Here is a 19,152-nt window from a genome sequence, read left to right as displayed (position 1 = left end):
AAATTTAAATAATTCCTAGTAATGTAAGGACTGTCATTTTGTGTTTCATTGGTAGTTCTAGCACATTTTTCTAGCAAGATGCATCCTAAACAGAGAGATCAATTGTCCTCGTCTTTCATACCTAGCATCTTTGTGGACTTCCTACCCCAAAACCTACCCTGACACTAGGTCATCCATATGAAACTACAGATACAGAATTGTAGAATCATCTAGGTTGGAAAACACCTTTAAAATCTAAAACTAAAATTTTAAGTAATTAATTAATTAATTGTAATTAAATTTTGAAATGGACTCTAAATGTATTTACATAGCTATGTAACTTGTATTTGACTTCATAATAGTATAATGCAGTTAAAAACAACTTATGGGAAAAACACCATGGCATTTTTATTGTAGATCCAGTGTACACGGTGGTCTCCCACTCTTGAAAGAGACCAGTCGGATATGCTACCTTGTCTGTCAGGTGTTTTGAGAAGGCCAGTATACGCCAGCCAGGAAAGAAATTCGTTTGCAAACAGGACTGTGGACAGGTGCTGTCCATCCCAATCACACACTCAGCAAAGAAAGGCTTGAGTTTGATTCAAAGCACCTGAAAGACAATGGTAAACCTTTGATTGGACCCAGCAACAAGGATAGCAAGGGACAGATTTTGTTTCTAAGTGCCATAAAGACTGTTACTGGGGACAACACGAAGGAGGGAGGAAAGGGTGTGAAATTTTCCTTCTAAGTCTGAAAACCATATCCCTATTTCTCCTTGGTTAACATCAAGGACTGAAAGGGGAGTTGAAGACTTATTACTTTGGCTGCTAATCAGTGCAAAGATATATTTTTCTGTTCCTCCATTTCATAATTTTTATTTAATCTAGTTGGGGTTATTTTAAGATTGCCAGATGTCCCAGTGAAACTGAGACTATCCTGATTTTGAAGGTACATCCTGTCTGCTCTTGAAAATACTTCTGTCCATTGCTCTCTTGTTGATTGTACACTTTTAGAGCAGCCAGCCAGCACACGACTGCAGGAGAGAGTCTGATAAATTATTATGAAATTATAAAAAGCTGTACATACTTTCCCAATACTGTTAGTCCTTTAGGGACACTTTTTCACAAAATGTAAATAATCGCCATGACACACAAGAAATTATTTCTCACTATTAGTACCACTGCTGCTCAGAGGTTATTCCTTAATGTGCATTTCAAACTGGAAGCCATAGTTCTACCCTATCAGGCTGCTAGAGCTCCAGTCACCTCTAGACTTTTGGATGGTGCAGCCAAGAAAGGACATCCTCTGAACAGTGTGGAAGGCGGACAATCCTATGGATTGCAGGAAAACCTGAAACCAAGAGCTGGCTGCAGGAGCAGTGCAGATGAGCAGCAATGAGACTGCTGCATCCCCCGCCCAGGAAATTCCTCAAGGTAAGGAGGTTGCAGGTTGATTAACCCGAAAAGTGTCCTTATAAAGTGGAATCTCACTCCTAGAGTTTGAGCTCCAGATCTATCATCATTATTATGCATCTACATCCCATTAATGTATTATATTATAAAGTATGTATCACAATAGCTCCAGCTACTGAAATCAGCAGAATCTTTAAGAATCAAAGCTGTTAATTTAATGAGTTTGCAGAAGACTTCTCAACATCTACACAGGTGCTGAAACTAAATGCACAAAAGTTCTTTAAGTTAAGCAGCATCTTCACTCAATTTTTTTTCTCCAGTGTGTGGGGAGTTAGAGGGAGGAAAAAATCTGTAGTTTTTACTCATCTATCAACACAACAAAATATTTTAACACTTTAAGAATTAGAAGTATGATAAATATGTATCAGCTAGTATATATAAAGTACTTTTTGTACATTTATAAACAAAGTTCAAACATTCTTTTTGTGAATAACAGCATAGAGTACAAAGTTTCTCATGAGAGAGAGGATTTAGCCAGTGATAAGAGTGCAAAACAAGGAAGAATAGAATACTAAAACAGTAAAAGTTGCTTATATAAAATCTAAATGAAAGATTATGTCCATGAAATTCAGATGCCTAGAATATGACTCATGTGTCCAAATGACTGATATCAATGGGAGCCAGGTTCACCAAACCCACCAGACAGCAGAAGTGAAATGGGATGCATTCCACTCCTTTTTTTAGAGTTTAGAAAGCTGCTATATCTGTCCAATATTTACTGAATGTAGCAAAACAGAATATTAAGTATTAAGAACATACTCACCTTAGAGCACAGCAGAATCACAAGGGACTAATACTGCCTGGACACAGTAATTTAATTAAAATAGTAATAGTAAATCAGTAATTTACTTAAAATACTAATTTGGTACAGAAACCATTTTGAAAGACTGGAGTACAGAAATGATAGCATGATTCTCTGACTTTCTTTGTGCTAGATAAAAAAATCTAGCACAAGAACAATATTATTTTTTCCCTCTGCACTTCTAACCTATGAGAGCAATCTCTAAAAATGAGTTCATCCTGACTTGCAGCTCTGTCTACAACAGTCAGTTGTCTCACCAGTCAATACAGTCCTTCTGCTTCCTCTTTCTCATGACAAATGTTTTGCCTCCAAACACAAGCTCACTGGAGCAGAAAAAGTCGTTTTTTCTTGCACAGCAAGGTCCAGCTCACATGCAGGTAGTTTGACAGCTCTCCCCCATTCTGCTGCAAGGCTCCTCTAAGCACAGCCCTACATCTCTTCCAATGCTGTAGTAACCTGGCCTGGCCTCATCTGAGCTCATTTGCAGTTGGAGCAAGTATTTCAATATGCCATATAGCAATTCCAGAAGTAGCACTGTTGTCCCTAAAAGCAGGATTCATCACCCAGTGTGCTGTAAGCCAATCTCATACACTGAGCTGAAGTATTTATTTATTTTTTGCTCAATGATTGGTGCTATGAGGTAAATCCACAATAATAGCATATTGATTCTCAAAACTTTATGTATACAGTTTAGCAAATAAAGGGATTGTGGTATACCAGCTGCAAGTTACCTAATTCCCTTGTTAATCAGTATTCTTCCTTCTATTGGTTAAATTATTCTCTTGCTTCTCATTCTTAGTAAGCTGCTTGAGTCTGCGGGTTTCTTGAGTCAGTGGTCACAATCTTACCCTGCTGGAATTACATTTTTCATAGCTGGGACAGTTTTCAACACAGTTACTGAGTTGGCTTTGTTACTTTTTTCTTATCTATGCCAAATGTCTTTGAGGTCTGTCCACTATGAGTAGCATTTTTTTCCCCCAAACTCTGCTGTAAAGCCCTAGACCTAAACAAACTAAGCAATACAATCTTTCCTCCCACTTTGAGGCTATGAGGCCTGGTTTTTTATTCACTGGTAAGTCAAGACCCTGTTTCACAACCCCATTTACTTTCTCTGTAACTGTCTGGTACATTATTAACCATCTCTAATCCTTGAGATATCAGCAGTGCCACCATTTACACAAACGTTTTACCAAAACTGTCTGCTGCATCCTATGTTTGTGTAAGGATGCCAGCAGTTTTTCATTTGGCATTTGTTCTGTGTTTAAAAGACTCTGAAGTTACAACGATGCACAAATAGAATTCTAGGTACGTGGAGTGGAGCAGCACAAACAAAGTTGCTTTTAATTTTTCACATGTCTCCCCATGGTTATTTTGTTCTTTCATCAAAGATATGAAAGGCACTTTCACTCAGTAAACAATCTTAAGTGTCATTCATAAGTGGTTAAACTATCAGCAAGTTAAAAACCTACACCTGGTGTTTATATAAAGCTATCCTGGTTTTGGTGTCCCTCAGACCTGTCTTTTCCTCCTGGGTGAAATAACATGTTTGTCCTAATATGTGCCTGCTGAAGAGTAGTAGATAAGTATGGAAAAATCTTACAGTCCAGGTGTACTGAATCTTCTGCTTCCAGGATGTGTGTCACATACACTTTTGCGATTTTTACCACAAAGACTGTCTGCATACGTGCAATGTATCTGAAGTCCTCCCAATACTGTCCACTTACTTCACAGCACATGTGCAAGTATTTCAGTCAAGAGCACACGCTAGACTCACCCTTTTTGTAAAATTGAGTTCCCACACTTTGATGCCTGTGAACTATGCCTCATGTCAGTTCAGCACTTCACTCCATGGTTAGACATGTAATTTAAATACCAAAGGAAATGCTTTTTTTGTCATCACTTAGTCCAATCTGGATACAGAGACATCAAGCAAAGTGTGAACATTCATTAATTCCAGAGACCAAAGGGTGTAAAATCTGTAGATCTCCAGACTATAGACAACTGTTCAAAATAACAGCGCATCATTAGAGTATTTATGTTCTACAAGTGGATTAAAAAGCAATCAAGATAGAGCTAAAAGACAAATTTGCCTGCAGGATGAATTAATTCAGAAAAGGAATAACAATACTGTTAAATAAGAAATTACACAAATTTTCATTTAAATATGAAACAGATCACACACATTTGGGAAAGTAGAAAACAATCAAATATAATCTTTTACATTTCTTACCCTAATTTTTTCTGTTTGTGATCAAGACAGGAAGTACCAGCATTGAAATACAAAAGAAGAAAACATTATTAAAAGTGATCTTGTGGTGACAGACATTGTGAAACTCCTTACTAAATATACAAAACTACTCTAAAAATGTGTTTAAGTGCTTTATGTTTGAGTCTTTTATTTCTCTATGAAATAGAATAAATAGAAAGAGAATTAAGTGTTTTCTAAAGTCTTATATCACACATATGGTACTACAGAAGCCTTATAAGCGAGGGTTTTGGCAGACCCCAGTGCCAGGCCTGGATCCTAGTGGTCCAATGTGGAGCACAGAAGACAAAAGGGAGATAACATGACCATTACCCCAGCCTGGAGCTCCTGCTTGCAACACCTAAATTATTCGGTGGTTAAAAATGCAAAGCAGACTCAGTCTTCCTTGCTTTCTAAGAAATGCTAATGATGAACAGGTTTCTGGTTTCACAGACTTTTCACTCTCAGGGAAGCATAGGAGCCCACTAAAAGGGTTCTCTCAGGCTGCCTGTCTCAAGTCAGCCTTTTTGTTTGGCTCCTATGCTCTGGCATGGTCTCACATGGCTTTGAGACTCTTGTACGTCTTAACCCCTGTTCTTTGCTCCTGTATTGGGGGGGGGGGGGGGGGGGGGGGGGTGGTGGAGCATGGAGCAGGGAATCACAATTTCCTTACTCAGGACTTTTTCTTCTTTTGCAAAACACCTTCACTGGGAGTATGAGCCCAGAAGATACCTGAAAACTGCCTCCAGATATTTGCTGGAAAGATACTAATCTAAATCCCCTTAGTCAGTTTCCTGCTTGATTTTCCAGTATGCCCATGCTCAGCAAGGGTAATGTCTTCATGCAAGAGGATTTTGCGTTTCAGCAGAATGGTTCAAAAGATAGGTAACTGCCAAAGAAGGAACTTCCCTTGGAATGGAGAATATGACCTCCCTTTCCCTCTGCACTCTTCCCACTCCTTAGTTTCACCTTTGTAGTATTTACACCAGGGACGCTGGTGGCTCCCGGCCGGGCAGGGTGGGTGCGATGATTCCCCCGCGCCTGCAGGGGGCGCTGTGGCAGCACGCGGTGATGGCGGCTGGGCCCAGGCGGGAGCTCACAGGCGGCAGCAGCTGGTCACCATTGCCAGGCTACTGTGCAGAGGTGGCCCGTACGGTGGCACCCCTCCTCCCCCCTCAAAACATCTGGGAAACAAAAACAAATAATTAAGCAGACTGACAGTGCTGGAAAATCACAGCAGACTGGGATCTCGGAGTCCAACGCACAGGAGTGGTCACAACAATACCCTTCGGGCAGAGGGTCTGGCAGGAGCCGATCCCGATGTTTTGGCACTACACGCAACTGTTCTGTGCTCCAAGTGGTCAGATGGCAGGGAAAAATGGTAAACTGCTCCTTCCTCCCCCAAACCAAGAAACCAGACTGACCAAAAACCCAGTCGCAAACCTGCAGAGTAACCCCTGCACCTTTCCTCTCCCATTATCACTTGCAACCTGCTCCCAGTCAGGGCCATTTCAAGGGGACATTGTGACACCCAGCCACATCTTTTACTTTCTTAAGTATCAGTAGTTATTGTTTCCTAGTAACATAAGGGACAAAATTCCATGAGGGAAAGAAACATAAGGAAAAAGTCCTAACGCCTAACATCTATTTTATCTCACAGATATGATGTTGCATTTTTGAAAATTGTTATTTAAAGTTTTGAGAAACAACACCTCACCTTTTAAAATTTTAAAGGTTTATTGATCCACAACAAGGGACTGAGTAAGGAAAAAGGGACAGCGCTGGGTGCTTAGCTGCAGCCACAGGCTCACCACCCACGCCTACTTTAATCCTTATATATCCTATTGACAAACAAACCCCCTGGTGACCCAACCTTCCCCACAGCACTCTTATGACCCAGCTCCTCCTTTGGCCCACCTCTCAGAGTCTGTGCAGTCCTTTGTGCTTAAACTTTCCCAATGGCTGGAGATCAACATCAACATTACAAAACTCAGATGAAAAACACCAGATCTTAACAGAACTTCTTTTAGCCGTATAACATACATTTAACATTCACGAGAGCCAACATCACACTATCCATTTATTACAAAGTGATTGCACAGCAGCTCCATGCCTGCTACATGCCTCACTAGCAGACAGGATAATTCCCAGTCTTAAATGTAAAACAACTCTCCTGTGTTTTAATCTCAAAAGCCTAGAGTGACAGTGAAGTTTTAGGATCTGCATGCAGAGATAGACTCGTTGGCACCTATTTGCTGAAGAAGTTGGATGAAAAACCTTTATCCAAAGTCAATATATCTACTTGAAGGATATGGAGATTATGTATAAGCCTTGGCCAGTTGTACTTTTTTTCTGCAATTGTTTTAAAACACATCACCTCTACTATAACGTTTTTGAGTCTCAAAAACCTCTAAAAGATTTATCTTTATGCACTATATTTTTCTTAGACAGGTGGTCAACAAAGTCTTGGAGGAAATAAATTACATGCTTCAGACCACCTGAGAAGTCTGGAGCAAGGCAAGACTTTGCACATGATCCTTCTCAGGCCTCTCATCTGCCTGTTTTCAGAGAATCAGAAATAAAATGTACAAAGAGCAAATTGCCTGGAGCAATACTACCCCAAATACAAATATTTACATGAATAGTTTTGCATAACATATTCCTATTCTGGTAGGATATTTCACCCTTTCAGCTCCTCTCTGCCTCAGTTTAAGAATACTTGAAATTTCCAAAACTTTGGGGCCTTTCTGTCTACAAAGTAGATTGTGCATGTCAATGTCACCAGGTGCTGCTGACAGTACAGGAGGTCCCTCATCATTGCTGTGGCAGATGAGGCTGTGCACTCTTTGGTTTTACATATGTAAATCACTTGCTTAGTACAAAGTGTATGTATTTTCTCCAATGCAAATAAAACCATTTCAACTTCTGCTTATGACTTCACAGATTTGAAAAATCAAAGTGACCCATTAAGGAAACTAAATGATCTTAAAAAAGCTAGTCTACTCAGCTCTGTTTTCCTGGAATTTATGGAAGGGAGGTAGCAACAGAATTCTCTTATCTAGCCATGACTTGAAAGTATATAAAATGAGAGAAACTAAAATAGTTCCCAACTCTCATAAGAAGAAACATAAGAAGAATGTCAGCTTACTAATGTGTTGCTTCAGGGACAGAAGGATTATGTTTCTGTGCTTGACAAAATTGTCTCTACCTGGACAAATTTCCAATTGTGTCACCCACATGAAGGGTAGCATTACCAGATTAATTACTGAGGTCTACAAAGAAATCAGTGACACTACTGTCTAAACATATTCATTGTGGAGTGTGACATTTAAATCAGGGAGGAAAGAACCCGTAAGACTTTGAGGGCTGCAAATCTTTCCAGCTATTTTGGAAATACCAGTTTTCCCCATACATCATACCATCACATTCTTCCTAATAGAAACTCCGGTTGCAGTCCAGTTACCTCTGTAGCTAGAGTAGCAAGGGACTAAGTCATTGCAGCTGTTTTTATCCAGTGTAAGCAGTGGTCCAAAAAACTTCAGAAAGTTTCCTGAATGTGTGGTATCAAGGCACTTCAGAATGAAGATGCTTCAGTTGAATTTTAAAATTGAACCTGCAATATTTAATAGCTCTTCTGCTTTCCTAAATTTTCCTAAGTATTATTTGATTTCTATAATGTAAAAAAAGTTTCAGTAAAATAATAGTTTGGCAAAACCAAGGCAATTTTGCTTTGACTTCCTTTATTTTTGTCTTGCTTTTAGAGTTCATAAATTCCAGTCAAACCTACCATTTTTGCCCCAATTAAAAAAAACCAAAAACAAACCTGCTTGTAAAAAGGCATTTTCAAGAAGACGCCTCTGTCGGCCTTAACATATATATTAGATCGCTGCATTGTACACAGCTCTGCCCCTTAAATTTTCAATTCACAAAAATCTGCTGAAAGCAGAGGTCAGAACCACTGATGAAGGGAGTAGCTTGTGCAGCAATAACAGGATGTGGGACTAGCAAAGTGCTTATAATTTTTTGAGGGTGACAGTGTAATTTTTTAGCTGCCATTAATCCAACTTTTGCAGATAAAGCAGAATATACTGATAACAATTGCAATTCTTTTAGCATAAAATACAATCAATCTACCCCTTAGGTGCCATGCATCACTCCTTGCCATGCCTATGCATGGTGACTACACCTCTCCTAATGAAATAACTGGTGCTGACCAAATAATTAATATTCACTGACATCATCAGCCAGTTTTCTCTGCTGAGAGATAACTAGTTGGAGACAGGAGCACTTGGGAAGGAGCAGACAATGAGGATTATGAATTGGCTGTCCAAGAGCAAGCAGTCTTCCTTCAATAAGTGAGTATGTAAACACATACTTCAGAGTTACCATCCTGTAAAGAAGGTGCTGCTGCCAATTCAAGCTGCTACACAGTTTTGAAGATAAAGGGAAATGTGGTCACAAACAAGACCAACTGCTAGCTGAAGTAATCAAGGTAGCAAAGACCACACACCTGTTTGCTACCTTGATTCCTCTGAACAAAAATGACAAGTCAGGCTGCAGCCTGAGCTCAGTGACCTTGTTAGCTATGCCCCACATATGAGCATGAGTGCAACATCAGCGGTCCAGGAAGTCCTTCAGGCTCAATTTAAATTTTATCACAGCCATGATTTAAAAACATAATTTGCTTTAATCAGTATAATTGTCAGAATGCAAGTGCACAGCCAGGGGTGAGTAATGCTGGTCTGAAACAGACAGAGTAGAAGATAGAAAATCTTCTAAGTGTTCCAAAACACTATGCTGACACTAGCCAATGCCAATTTGTTGCATTTTTCTATTTGCAACAAATTCTCTTCCTAGTCTTTGCAACTGTTTTTTATGGTTTTCCAAGAAAGAAGAGGCCCCAAGTCAGTGTTTTGAATCATGAAGCCCAGTTTCAGGACTTATATACAGTAATTTCACGACTATAAGGCGCACCCTTTTGACTAAAATTTTCCCTGGAACCCGGAAGTGCGCCTTACAGTCCGGTGTGCCTTATCTGATGGACAAAGTTAAAAAAATTTGCCTACCCGGAAGTGAGAGCTGCGAGCCACGAGGGGAGCCGGCAGTGCCATGGCTGCCAGGTGGAGGTGGGGCGGAGCAGCGGCGGGCATGCCCCGGCCCCGTGGAGGCAGGACGGCCCCTCCAGAGGCACACCCTGGCCCCATGGAGGCGGAGCCGCTCCTACACAGGCACGCCCCGGCCCCGTGCAGGTGGCACGGCCCCTACGCAGGCATCCCCCGGTCCCGTGGAGGCGGCACAGAGGGGTAGCAGCCATAGCCCGGCACCAGAGAGGCAGCACGGACAGGCGGCAGGCATGCCCCAGCCCCGCTGGATACAGGCGGGCCCGGTGGCTCACGGCACTGCCCCTGCCGGGTACAGGCGGGCCCGGGGGCCAATGGCTGCCGGCTTGAGGCGGGGCCTCGGCCAGCAACTGTGCGGAGGGAGCTGGGGGCAGAGCCTCGCTGCAAAAAAAAGTGCACCCTATAGTCCGGTGCGCCTTATCTGATCTACAAAGTTGCGAATTTTGCCGACTCCCGGGGGGTGCGCCTTATAGTCCGGTGCACCTTATGGTTGTGAAATTACTGTAAATGCCACTGATACTAATAGAACTTTTTCTGGTTTTCCCAGTTATGAACCTATATAAACAGAAAGAAATTTGTATTCTGGAGCTGTTTGCCTTTCCTTTTTGCACAACCATTAATACATTTTTTCTTTAATTCTTTTTTTGTTTTTGTTGTTGTTTTGTTTTGCTTTATTTTGTTTGTGGGAGTTTTTTGTTTTGTTTTTTGCTTCATAACTGCCAAGTCTTGCACAGTTCTATGTGTGAATTTATGCAAATTTCAGAATGTACTAATTCACATATTTGCAAATTGGCAAGTGATTGGCAAACATGTAAATGAGCTCATTTAGCCATTTTCCCCTTTCGTTAAAATTTTGGTTTAGTACGCCCTTCCTCAAGTTGTGGCAATGAGGAGAATGTAATGCAGCCGCATGGGTCTTGTAGTGGTTTGTCTCAGTGTAGCCATGTGCCCTGAGTATGGGAAGAATGCTAAAAACCAGCATAGGCTGCTAATGCACTAAAAAGATATCCAGATGCGGTAGGAAGGCATCAGGGGAGTACTCAGAACAGCTGCAGATGTATCAGCAGTAAATGGGTGTGGATGTGAGCATGTTTAGAGTGGTCAACAGCTGAGATGTCTGAGGGTGCAAGGCAATTCTGGCTGTGAGAGAAGCTAAAGAGCTGACCCCAGATAAGGGAAAAATGGTCTGAAAGGGGAAGGGTATGGATGTAGAGGTATGGTGATAAAAGTCACCTCTTGATTTTTCTGGTAGAGCCTAAGATTATGCTCTAAGATGGGCAAGCAGGAAATGGAGTAGGAGTGGTTATGTCATAACACCCAGACTCCCACTTGGCTGGTGTTTCTCTGAACTAAGTAGCTCCTTTGGCACCCATCTCTTAAGAGCTCCTGGCAGTAGCTCCTGCAACATGCAGATTGCAGGTCACAGTGAGGGTATAGCTGCTACATGGGGGAAAGCCATGCCAAATGTTTGGCAGTGGGCAACTCCCTTACCAAGAGTAACTTACTGCTTTTACATGAAGGGTAGCAGTTCACTGAGAAAATGCTACTGTCAAGTTTTTCCACTAGTCACAGCAGAGGAAAGCTGGTGCAAGATATGTGTTGCTGAAATAAGTTACATCAGCATTTCCAAGGTTTATGGCAACCTCTGATCTTCGCTTTCTATTGGCCTGAGCCAGAAGACACTTGAAGCCCTTGAGCATTATCTGCTAAATCATGTTTTATATGTTAAGAAGTTCCCTATGACTGCTAATTCTAGCCAGCACCAGCTAGTGTCACTTTATCTCAAAACTGGCATCTAAAAGTGAGATGCCTGGTAATTTTGGGTGACAAATTCAACGGGGAGTAGAAGTAAAAAGTTAAACAAACCAGGATCAAGAAACCAAACAGGAATAAAAAATGCCAGAGAAAGTGTCGTTTATCTTCACATTATCTAGGGCAGTTTGCCCTAGAATTACCTAAATTAGCTTCATTACTTTCTTTCATATGGAAATAGTGTATGAACAATAATCTTTCTGTGGCACTCAGGTAGTTAAATCCACACAATTTGCTTTTTGAAGCTTGGATTTTGCTGACTTTATTTCAAGCAATCAAAAGTATCTAATTTGCATTCACATTCACATTAGTGGTCCATATGTTAGCCCTTTTTAAAAGCTATATGCTGCATTCATTATGAAATACTTGGCTTCCTAGCTTTATCCTTTTGCTTTGAAATTATTATAATAATATTGCAGCTCTTCTTTTTAGGCTATTTTCACATATAAGGGGTTTTGTATGATTTGTGTCTTTTTCAAAGTCTTCCAAGGGAGGGGCATTTAAAATTTTGTTTACAGTGTTGTATGGGAACTTGCAAATTGGCAAAATATCTTTCTGCCATCATTTAACCACGTATTATTCCTCCTACCTAAAATTTCATTAAAATATCAGGAGTTCAGTTGATCTCTGCATAAAATTTCACCACACACAATATCATTAATACCCTTCACAATTTATTGTGCTACTCACTGATCTAAATCAGTCTTTCATAATGATAACATTTAGGTCCATCACATTATTATTCTTAAGTTTCTTTTTCATTATAGAGCATGGAGTAAGGCATTTGCTTTTTAAGGAGTTGTCCTAGTTTGGAGGACAGGTGTCTGCTAAGAAAGGCAGGAGCCTCTCTTTGAAATGGTGAATGTAAGCCCTCTCCCTCCAAATTATTATAACTTTGAAATCAAACGACTCTCAGGCAAAGATATGGAAATTAGGAATAACAGTTCTTTACTGGGGAAATTAAAATAGAAATACAATACTACAAAGAAACAGACCCCAAACCCTGACAAAGTCAGAGTACAACCTGACAGCCCGTCAGGCAGGGTGTTGGTAGCAGTCCCATTCAATGGTGGCTGCATCCTCCTGCAGTGACCGATGTGATTCAGTTGAAGCAGTGCTCCTGCAGAAGGTGCAGTTTCCTTCGGAGGTCCAGTGGTGATGTGGAGAAAATCCAACTTCCCTCTGGAGTCCAGTGGAGAAGGGGCTAGCCTGGTGTCCGCCCCGCACCTTTGTTTTTATCTTGGTAAGAAATGTTGGGCCCTTCCCCCTGGCTGAAGCAACTTCCAATGGGATGAAGTAATTTTCTCAGTCACACAGGGGACTCAATGGGCCATTAGCAGAAGATACCTCCCTGGAGGAAGGGTGAGTTGAGAAAAGATAAAGAACAATGCCCGCCTGGCTTCAATGGATGACCCATCAGCAGAACATCTCCTGTGGAGATAAGGATCGATGCCCCCACCCTCAACAGATGGTGATAGAATAGATCTTTTATCACACTCTGTATTGTAACCCAAGACAGGAGTCCTTAATCCAAATGCAAAAAAAGTAAATTTAAAGAACTGAAAAACCTGAATCATTATCAGATTAAATACCTTACCTATGGTCACATGAAGACTGATAGACACAATAATTAAATCAAGGTCTTCCAGAATGTCTTGCTCTGCCTAGGATAGAAAACCACCTACTATATACTCTTACCTGTCTCATCAGATCATTACTTTTCAGTACTTGCTATCATGCATGCATTAATACTGTCACCAAAGTTTGCTTCCAGAATAATGTTTTTATTCACTGGCTTCTATATTGAACATATAATGCTCATAGTTTGAGAAACAAACCCTATTTCTTTCCATAGAAAATACTGATAGGTGATTGCCCCTTGGAGAGTCATCCTCTTAACCTTGAAAACTTGAAACATAAACTCATTTCTCACCTGCATGTTCATTGTGGCTTCTGACATTTAGAAAATCCTTTCCCCTTCCTCCAGAGAGCTTTTGGAAACTCTTTTGACATCTTAGAAGGTGAAAAACAATGAGTTTTCCGCTATGAAATGAACATCATAAAAGGGTATCTGTTGAGTATGAGACAAAAAACCTGAAGTAAACACCTCAAAAAGAGAACAAAATTCAATTAAAAATCTAGTAATAATTTAAAAAATTAGATCCTTAATTGGTCTTAAATCTTTATATGAAATCTGTTTATGAAAGAGTTCATTGGATGGGTGAAAGAAAAGCAGAAGGTTGATTAAACGAATTGTTTCTGAGGTGGAGAGCTTAAAATTACCGTATTTTCATGATCCTAAAATTTGATCAAAACCCAGAAGTGCATCTTATAATCCAGTGCGCTTTATATAGGAAAATGGTTTGAAAGTTTACCGTTAACTGATACTGCACCACACCTTTCCCAAGCAAAAATGGGTTGAAGTGGATTTGCCTACGTTGCCTAGGGGGTTGTTTGGGCATGGCGATTTTGACGATTTGAGTGTTTTTGACCACAATAAACCAATCAGAGAAAAGCTCTTGCCTACCTGGGGATGAAGGTGTCATTGAGGGGGGTGTTAGCAGGGAGACAGACACATTTCCTTCATTCTACGTGCTTGTTGACCCCAATCCCAACTTTACGCAGTATTAGTATGCTGTGAAATCAGAAGTCCTGTAAGTCCAAAGTAACTTCAAAACAGGTCCACAAAGGAGACTTGCTTATGAGGCAGATTTTAAATTGAAAGCAATCAACTATGTAAAAGAACATGGAAATAGATCTGCATCATCATCAACATGGACGAAGTCCCCCTCACCTTTGATGGGCCACTGAACGGAACTGTCGAGAGAATCGGAGCATACACGGTATGCATTCGCAGCACAGGAAACAAAAAGGCATTGTTTACTGTAGTTCTTGTTGTTTTGTCAAATGGGCAGAAATTACCCCCAACGGTAATTTTTAAAAGAATAATGTTGCCTAAAGAAACTTTTCCAGCTTGAATAATTGTTGAATTGTATCCTAAAGGCTGAATGGATGAGGAGATAATGAAGAATTTGCTATCAGAAGTTCACGTTCAGAGATCGGACGGATTTTTTCATGCTTCACCAGCATTGTTGGTTTATGACTCTATGCGTATCCACAAAACAGAAAGTGCGAAAGCCCTGGTGAAAAAGAAGAACTCAAAGTTTGCTGTAATTCCAGGTGGTTTGACCAAAGAAGTGCAACCACTGGACATAAGTTCATTCATTCCTTCATGGTGAAACTGTGAATCACGTGGGAAAACTGGATGATGGAAGGAGAGCATTCCTTCATGAAGACTGGGAGGCTATGCCGGGCCAGTTATGCCACTGTGTGCCAGTGGATAGTGGATGCCTGGTATAAAGTATCCACCAGAACTGTCATCCAAGGGTTTGTGAAGGCTGACATCATTCCTGGACTGACCAGCGATGGTATTGGCAATATCAAAGCTGATGGTTCTGACAATGAAGATACGGGCGATACGGTTCAAGTTTGCTGAATACCGCCGTCACCCAATTGATGATTTTCGATAAGGAGAACAAAGAGTTCGAAGGTTTCATGGAAGAGGAATAGAGCCAACTGTAAAATAAAGCTGTTTAGATGTTTAATAAAAGTGAGTGATTTTTCTCTCTATTTTTTTTTAGTGTTTTGGTTCTTTTTAGGCTGTGTTTAAAGGCTACGCTAATCCGTGAAAAATGTTTGCAAATTGAGCACTTGCGTTCCCTAGCCCTGCCGGCGGGCTGCCGCCACCCGGCTCGCCGGCCGCGCCGTGCCGCGTTCCCTAGCCCTGCTGGCGGGCTGCCGCCGCCGCCGCCCGGCTCGCCGGCCGCGCCGCGCCGCGTTCCCTAGCCCTGCCGGCGGGCTGCCGCCGCCCGGCTCGCCAGCCGCGCCGCGCGGCGTTCCCTAGCCCTGCCGGCGGCCTGCTGCCGCCGCCGCCCGGCTCGCTGGCCGCACCGCGTTCCCTAACCCTGCCGGCGGCCTGCCGCCGCCCGGCTCGCTGGCCGCGCCGCGTTCCCTAGCCCTGCCGGCGGGCTGCCGCCGCCCGGCTCGGCGGCCGCGCCGCGCCGCATTCCCTAGCCCTGCCGGCAGGCCAGCCACTGCCGCCGCTGGCAGGCATGCCGGCCGCCTCGCCGTTGCGTTCACGTACTCGCCCTGCCGGCGGGCCGGCCCCCGCCGCCGCTGCGAGGCATGCCGGCCGCCCTGCCGCTGCGTTTACTCGCCCTGCCGGCGGGCCGGCCGCTGCCGCCGCTGGCAGGCATGCCGGCCGCGTCGCCGCTGCGTTCACGTACTCGCCCTGCCGGCGGGCCAGCCGCTGCCGCCGCTGCCAGGCATGCCGGCCGCCTCGCCGCTGCGTTTACGTACTCGCCCTGCCGGCGGGCCAGCCGCTGCCGCCCCTACCAGGCTCGCCGGCCGCCCCCTCCCGTCTGCACCGCCGCCGCGTTTCCTCGCCCTGGCCGGCACTGCAGGCCCCCGCACCGCCGGGCTCCCCCACGCTGCTGACCCCGATTCTGCTGGGCTTCCCCCGCTGCCAGGCAGCCCCACCCGCCAGCCTTCCTGCTTCTGCCATGCTCCCCTGCACTGCTAGCCCCAGTTCTCCCGGGCTCCCCCGCCCTGCTGGCCCGGGCTCTGCCGCCCCCCCTGCCCCGCCCTGCTGGCTCAGGCTCTGCCGCCCGCCCCCCACACTGCTGGCCCCGCCTCTGCCAGGCTTTCCCACCTCTGCCGGGGCCGGCCGGGCTCCAGCTTGGCTTGGGGCTGCCGCGGGCTCTCACTTCCGTGTTGGTAGCTTTTAGAATTTTGTTAATGTATTAGCCGCCCCGGAATATTGGCCGCACTTCCGGGTTTCCACCAAAATTTTGGTCAAATTGGTGCGGCTTGTATTCGTGAAATTACTGTACTTCCCAAGTACAGGAACTGCATCTTTCATAGTAGTTCATAATATGGGAGAAGCATGACTAGAAGCCATTGGGTTATGGCAGCACTCATCATGAAATCAGGAATTCAAGGAATAATCTTCAAATCCCACCTGGTTATGGAGAAATTTGAGAAGAGACCTTTAGTATCCTATTATGAGAAGGGAAGAGAATTAATACACAAAATATAACATATCCAATTATGAAACTTTTGGTACATAAAGGACTAAAAAATCACCACAATGCATTTCTGTTCATTTTGGGCACATCTCTGGCACATAACTATTTTAAATAAAGAGGAAATACTACTTTTTTTCAGTGGACTACTACTTCTCTGCCTTTTTTTTTTTTTTCTTTTTTGTGAGATATTGAGGTCTTTGCAATGCCTGAATAGTACAATTGTATAGGATAAATTATAGTTCACTTTCTAGAGGCCTTTGAGCTAGGTAACCACAAATAATGATCCACAACTTGTAAGTTTTTCCAGCAGTTCTTTTTATGGTATTAGTTTTAAGCACATCATGCTGAGCTTTAAGTCAAGTAAAAAAAAAAAATCTTGTATGAACTCAATATGCATAATAAATCGACTGACCTTTTCAAAAGTGCAAGAAAATTTAGGTCAGTACTTAGTACTGACAATATATTGAATCCTCCCATCCTCCAAAAGCCCAACAGTTTAGAAAGTATAGGCTGAAAGCCAAAACAACACTGATTTAGTAGAGCCGAATTACTGTTGCGGGTCTATTGCTCCAGTTTTCTGGACAGTATAAGTGAAACCTGGTAAAAAAATTAATTGAACTGACTATTTGCTATGGATAAAGTCACACTTTTCTCCTAGTATGTGCTTGAAACTCTTATATGAAAGAAAAAAATAAATAAAAAATGAAACCTTAGTGTTTGGATGTGGGGGGAGTAGAACAGAAAGCCAAAACCTTCCTTTCACTCTCTGACATTTATTGGCTCTATGCAACTGTCTTAGGGAGAGGCAATGTCAATGTACAGGTAGAAAACAAAAACATATTTAAGTTAGGGCAATCACCCAAGGTAAAAAAAAGGTAATTCAGACATAGGTATATTGGAGAGGGGGAGAAAGATATGGAAATGAGCATGCAACTTAATCTTCACTAGCACTGAAGTCATGTCCAGATCCAAGCTTTCAGTGTTTCATTTGTTTGGCAACTGAGTTATCTCAGCTACAGATGTCAAACCAGCTCTGATCATAAAAACCTGAAAATAACTTCCAAAAAATCCATATTTAGCTTTCCATGAACCTTGAAAAAATTATTACAATTATTTTAATTCTCTATGCCTCTGTGTGCATATACTGATTTACTCCTTTGAAGTCCAAATACTAATGCTTCTCTTTTTTTCTCCTCTGGGGTATTTCCAGTTATGAAGAAATCAGAAAGAACAGACTACTGGCTAAAATGTGTTAGCATGAAAGTAAGATGAGTGCTCCAAGTTTGGACTCTCTCAAAGAAATTCCCACATTGCTGTTTTCTTGCCATTTCAAGCCACTAAATTGTGATCACAGTTATTAGAACATGACTTTATGTTGGTAAACAGCTTTGGATAGTCCAGAGTCTTCTGTGATTGACTGAGTATCCTCTTGATCATGAAAAGTCTTATTCTTTATTGTTCATTTTCTATATCATACTATCCTCTGCTGCCTTGAGATACATTTCATAAAAACAATATAAACGTCTACCTTGGGAATAATGTAAAGGGCATACATAAAGTAGAAGCTTCTCCATTTACAACCCTTAAGCTAGGATTTTTCTGCTTTCTTCCATATTTCCCTCGTCAAATTTCAGAAGATAACAGCACAATCAGCACCTATCCCCCATTCTGTTCTCCTGTCTTATGAATCCAGCTACTTGATTCTCCACCGCTCAATGAACACATCAGATGAATCAATGAAGTGATTGATTGGTAATAAATATGTCATTTAGGAGCGTTAATGATTAAAAAGGTCCTGTTGCTAGCAATCTCTTTGCAATGAGGCACAACTAAAACTGACTGTTGAAAGATACGTTGTGTGGCAGATCCTTCATTTTCTTCTAGGAATTCCTAGTATAGTTTCATACTTTCAGCTTCAGGTCTCAAATGTTCTCCCCATTTCTCTTCTACTTAGTGTGGAGAGTATGAAACGTGCTGTGATTTCACTGAAAGTACAGAGCCATAAATACATAGACAAATCTGGCTCATAGGTTTTAAATGCTACCTTTACAGTATGGGATAACTAGTTCCACATTTAAATGGTTCCTTTCTCCATAAAGCAATGAGACAAAAGGTAATGACATCAGAATTTACCTGAAGCAGAGTTTTAATGCAGAACTAAACTACACTCCACTCTAGCATGGCACTCAGCTGCATACATAGAGCTCATGTAGAAAACAAACTGAGTCACATAAGCTCTCTTGTATCATCTATATATATATAATAACTCTGTTATAGATAGTACTGTAATGATTGGTTCTCACAATTAGATTATGAACGTTGTGTGCTAAGGTAAGTTTTGTGCATGTTATTGTAATGTAATGTATCCTCTCCTAGTCCTCTTCCCCTTCCCTTTTATTATTGTCAGGAGATGGCTGGGGTAATCCGGGTATTTGGGGTGGGCCGGCTTGGTACTACACCTAATCTCCAATCAAGAAGTAAGGAAGTAGTCTCCACCAATGGACAGCAGAGAAGGAGTTAACCAACAAGACTCTGGGAGGACCTAGGGGTATAAAAGTCAGAGCATCCCTTTGTCGACAAACACATGGTAGTTTAGTCTTGTGCTCCCAGTGCTGTTCTTTTTTCTCCTTATTCA

At 42.2% G+C, this 19,152-nt stretch overlaps 1 protein-coding gene across 1 annotated transcript in view; it reads right to left on the bottom strand.

Annotated features, from left to right (window-relative positions):
* Positions 1 to 14,268, bottom strand: part of ITPRID1 (ITPR interacting domain containing 1) — a 77,559-nt gene extending 63,291 nt beyond the window's left edge. Inside the window, 1 exon segment of the mRNA XM_033055564.1 lies at positions 14,225 to 14,268. Coding sequence (XP_032911455.1) covers positions 14,225 to 14,268 — 44 coding nt within the window.
* Positions 14,269 to 19,152: the final 4,884 nt, after the last annotated feature.

Source organism: Catharus ustulatus, chromosome 1, assembly GCF_009819885.2.
Source record: "Catharus ustulatus isolate bCatUst1 chromosome 1, bCatUst1.pri.v2, whole genome shotgun sequence".
In the NCBI taxonomy this organism is placed as follows: domain Eukaryota; kingdom Metazoa; phylum Chordata; class Aves; order Passeriformes; family Turdidae; genus Catharus; species Catharus ustulatus.
Note: the sequence above shows the minus strand (reverse complement) of the source record. Positions and strands in the feature narration are given on the sequence as shown.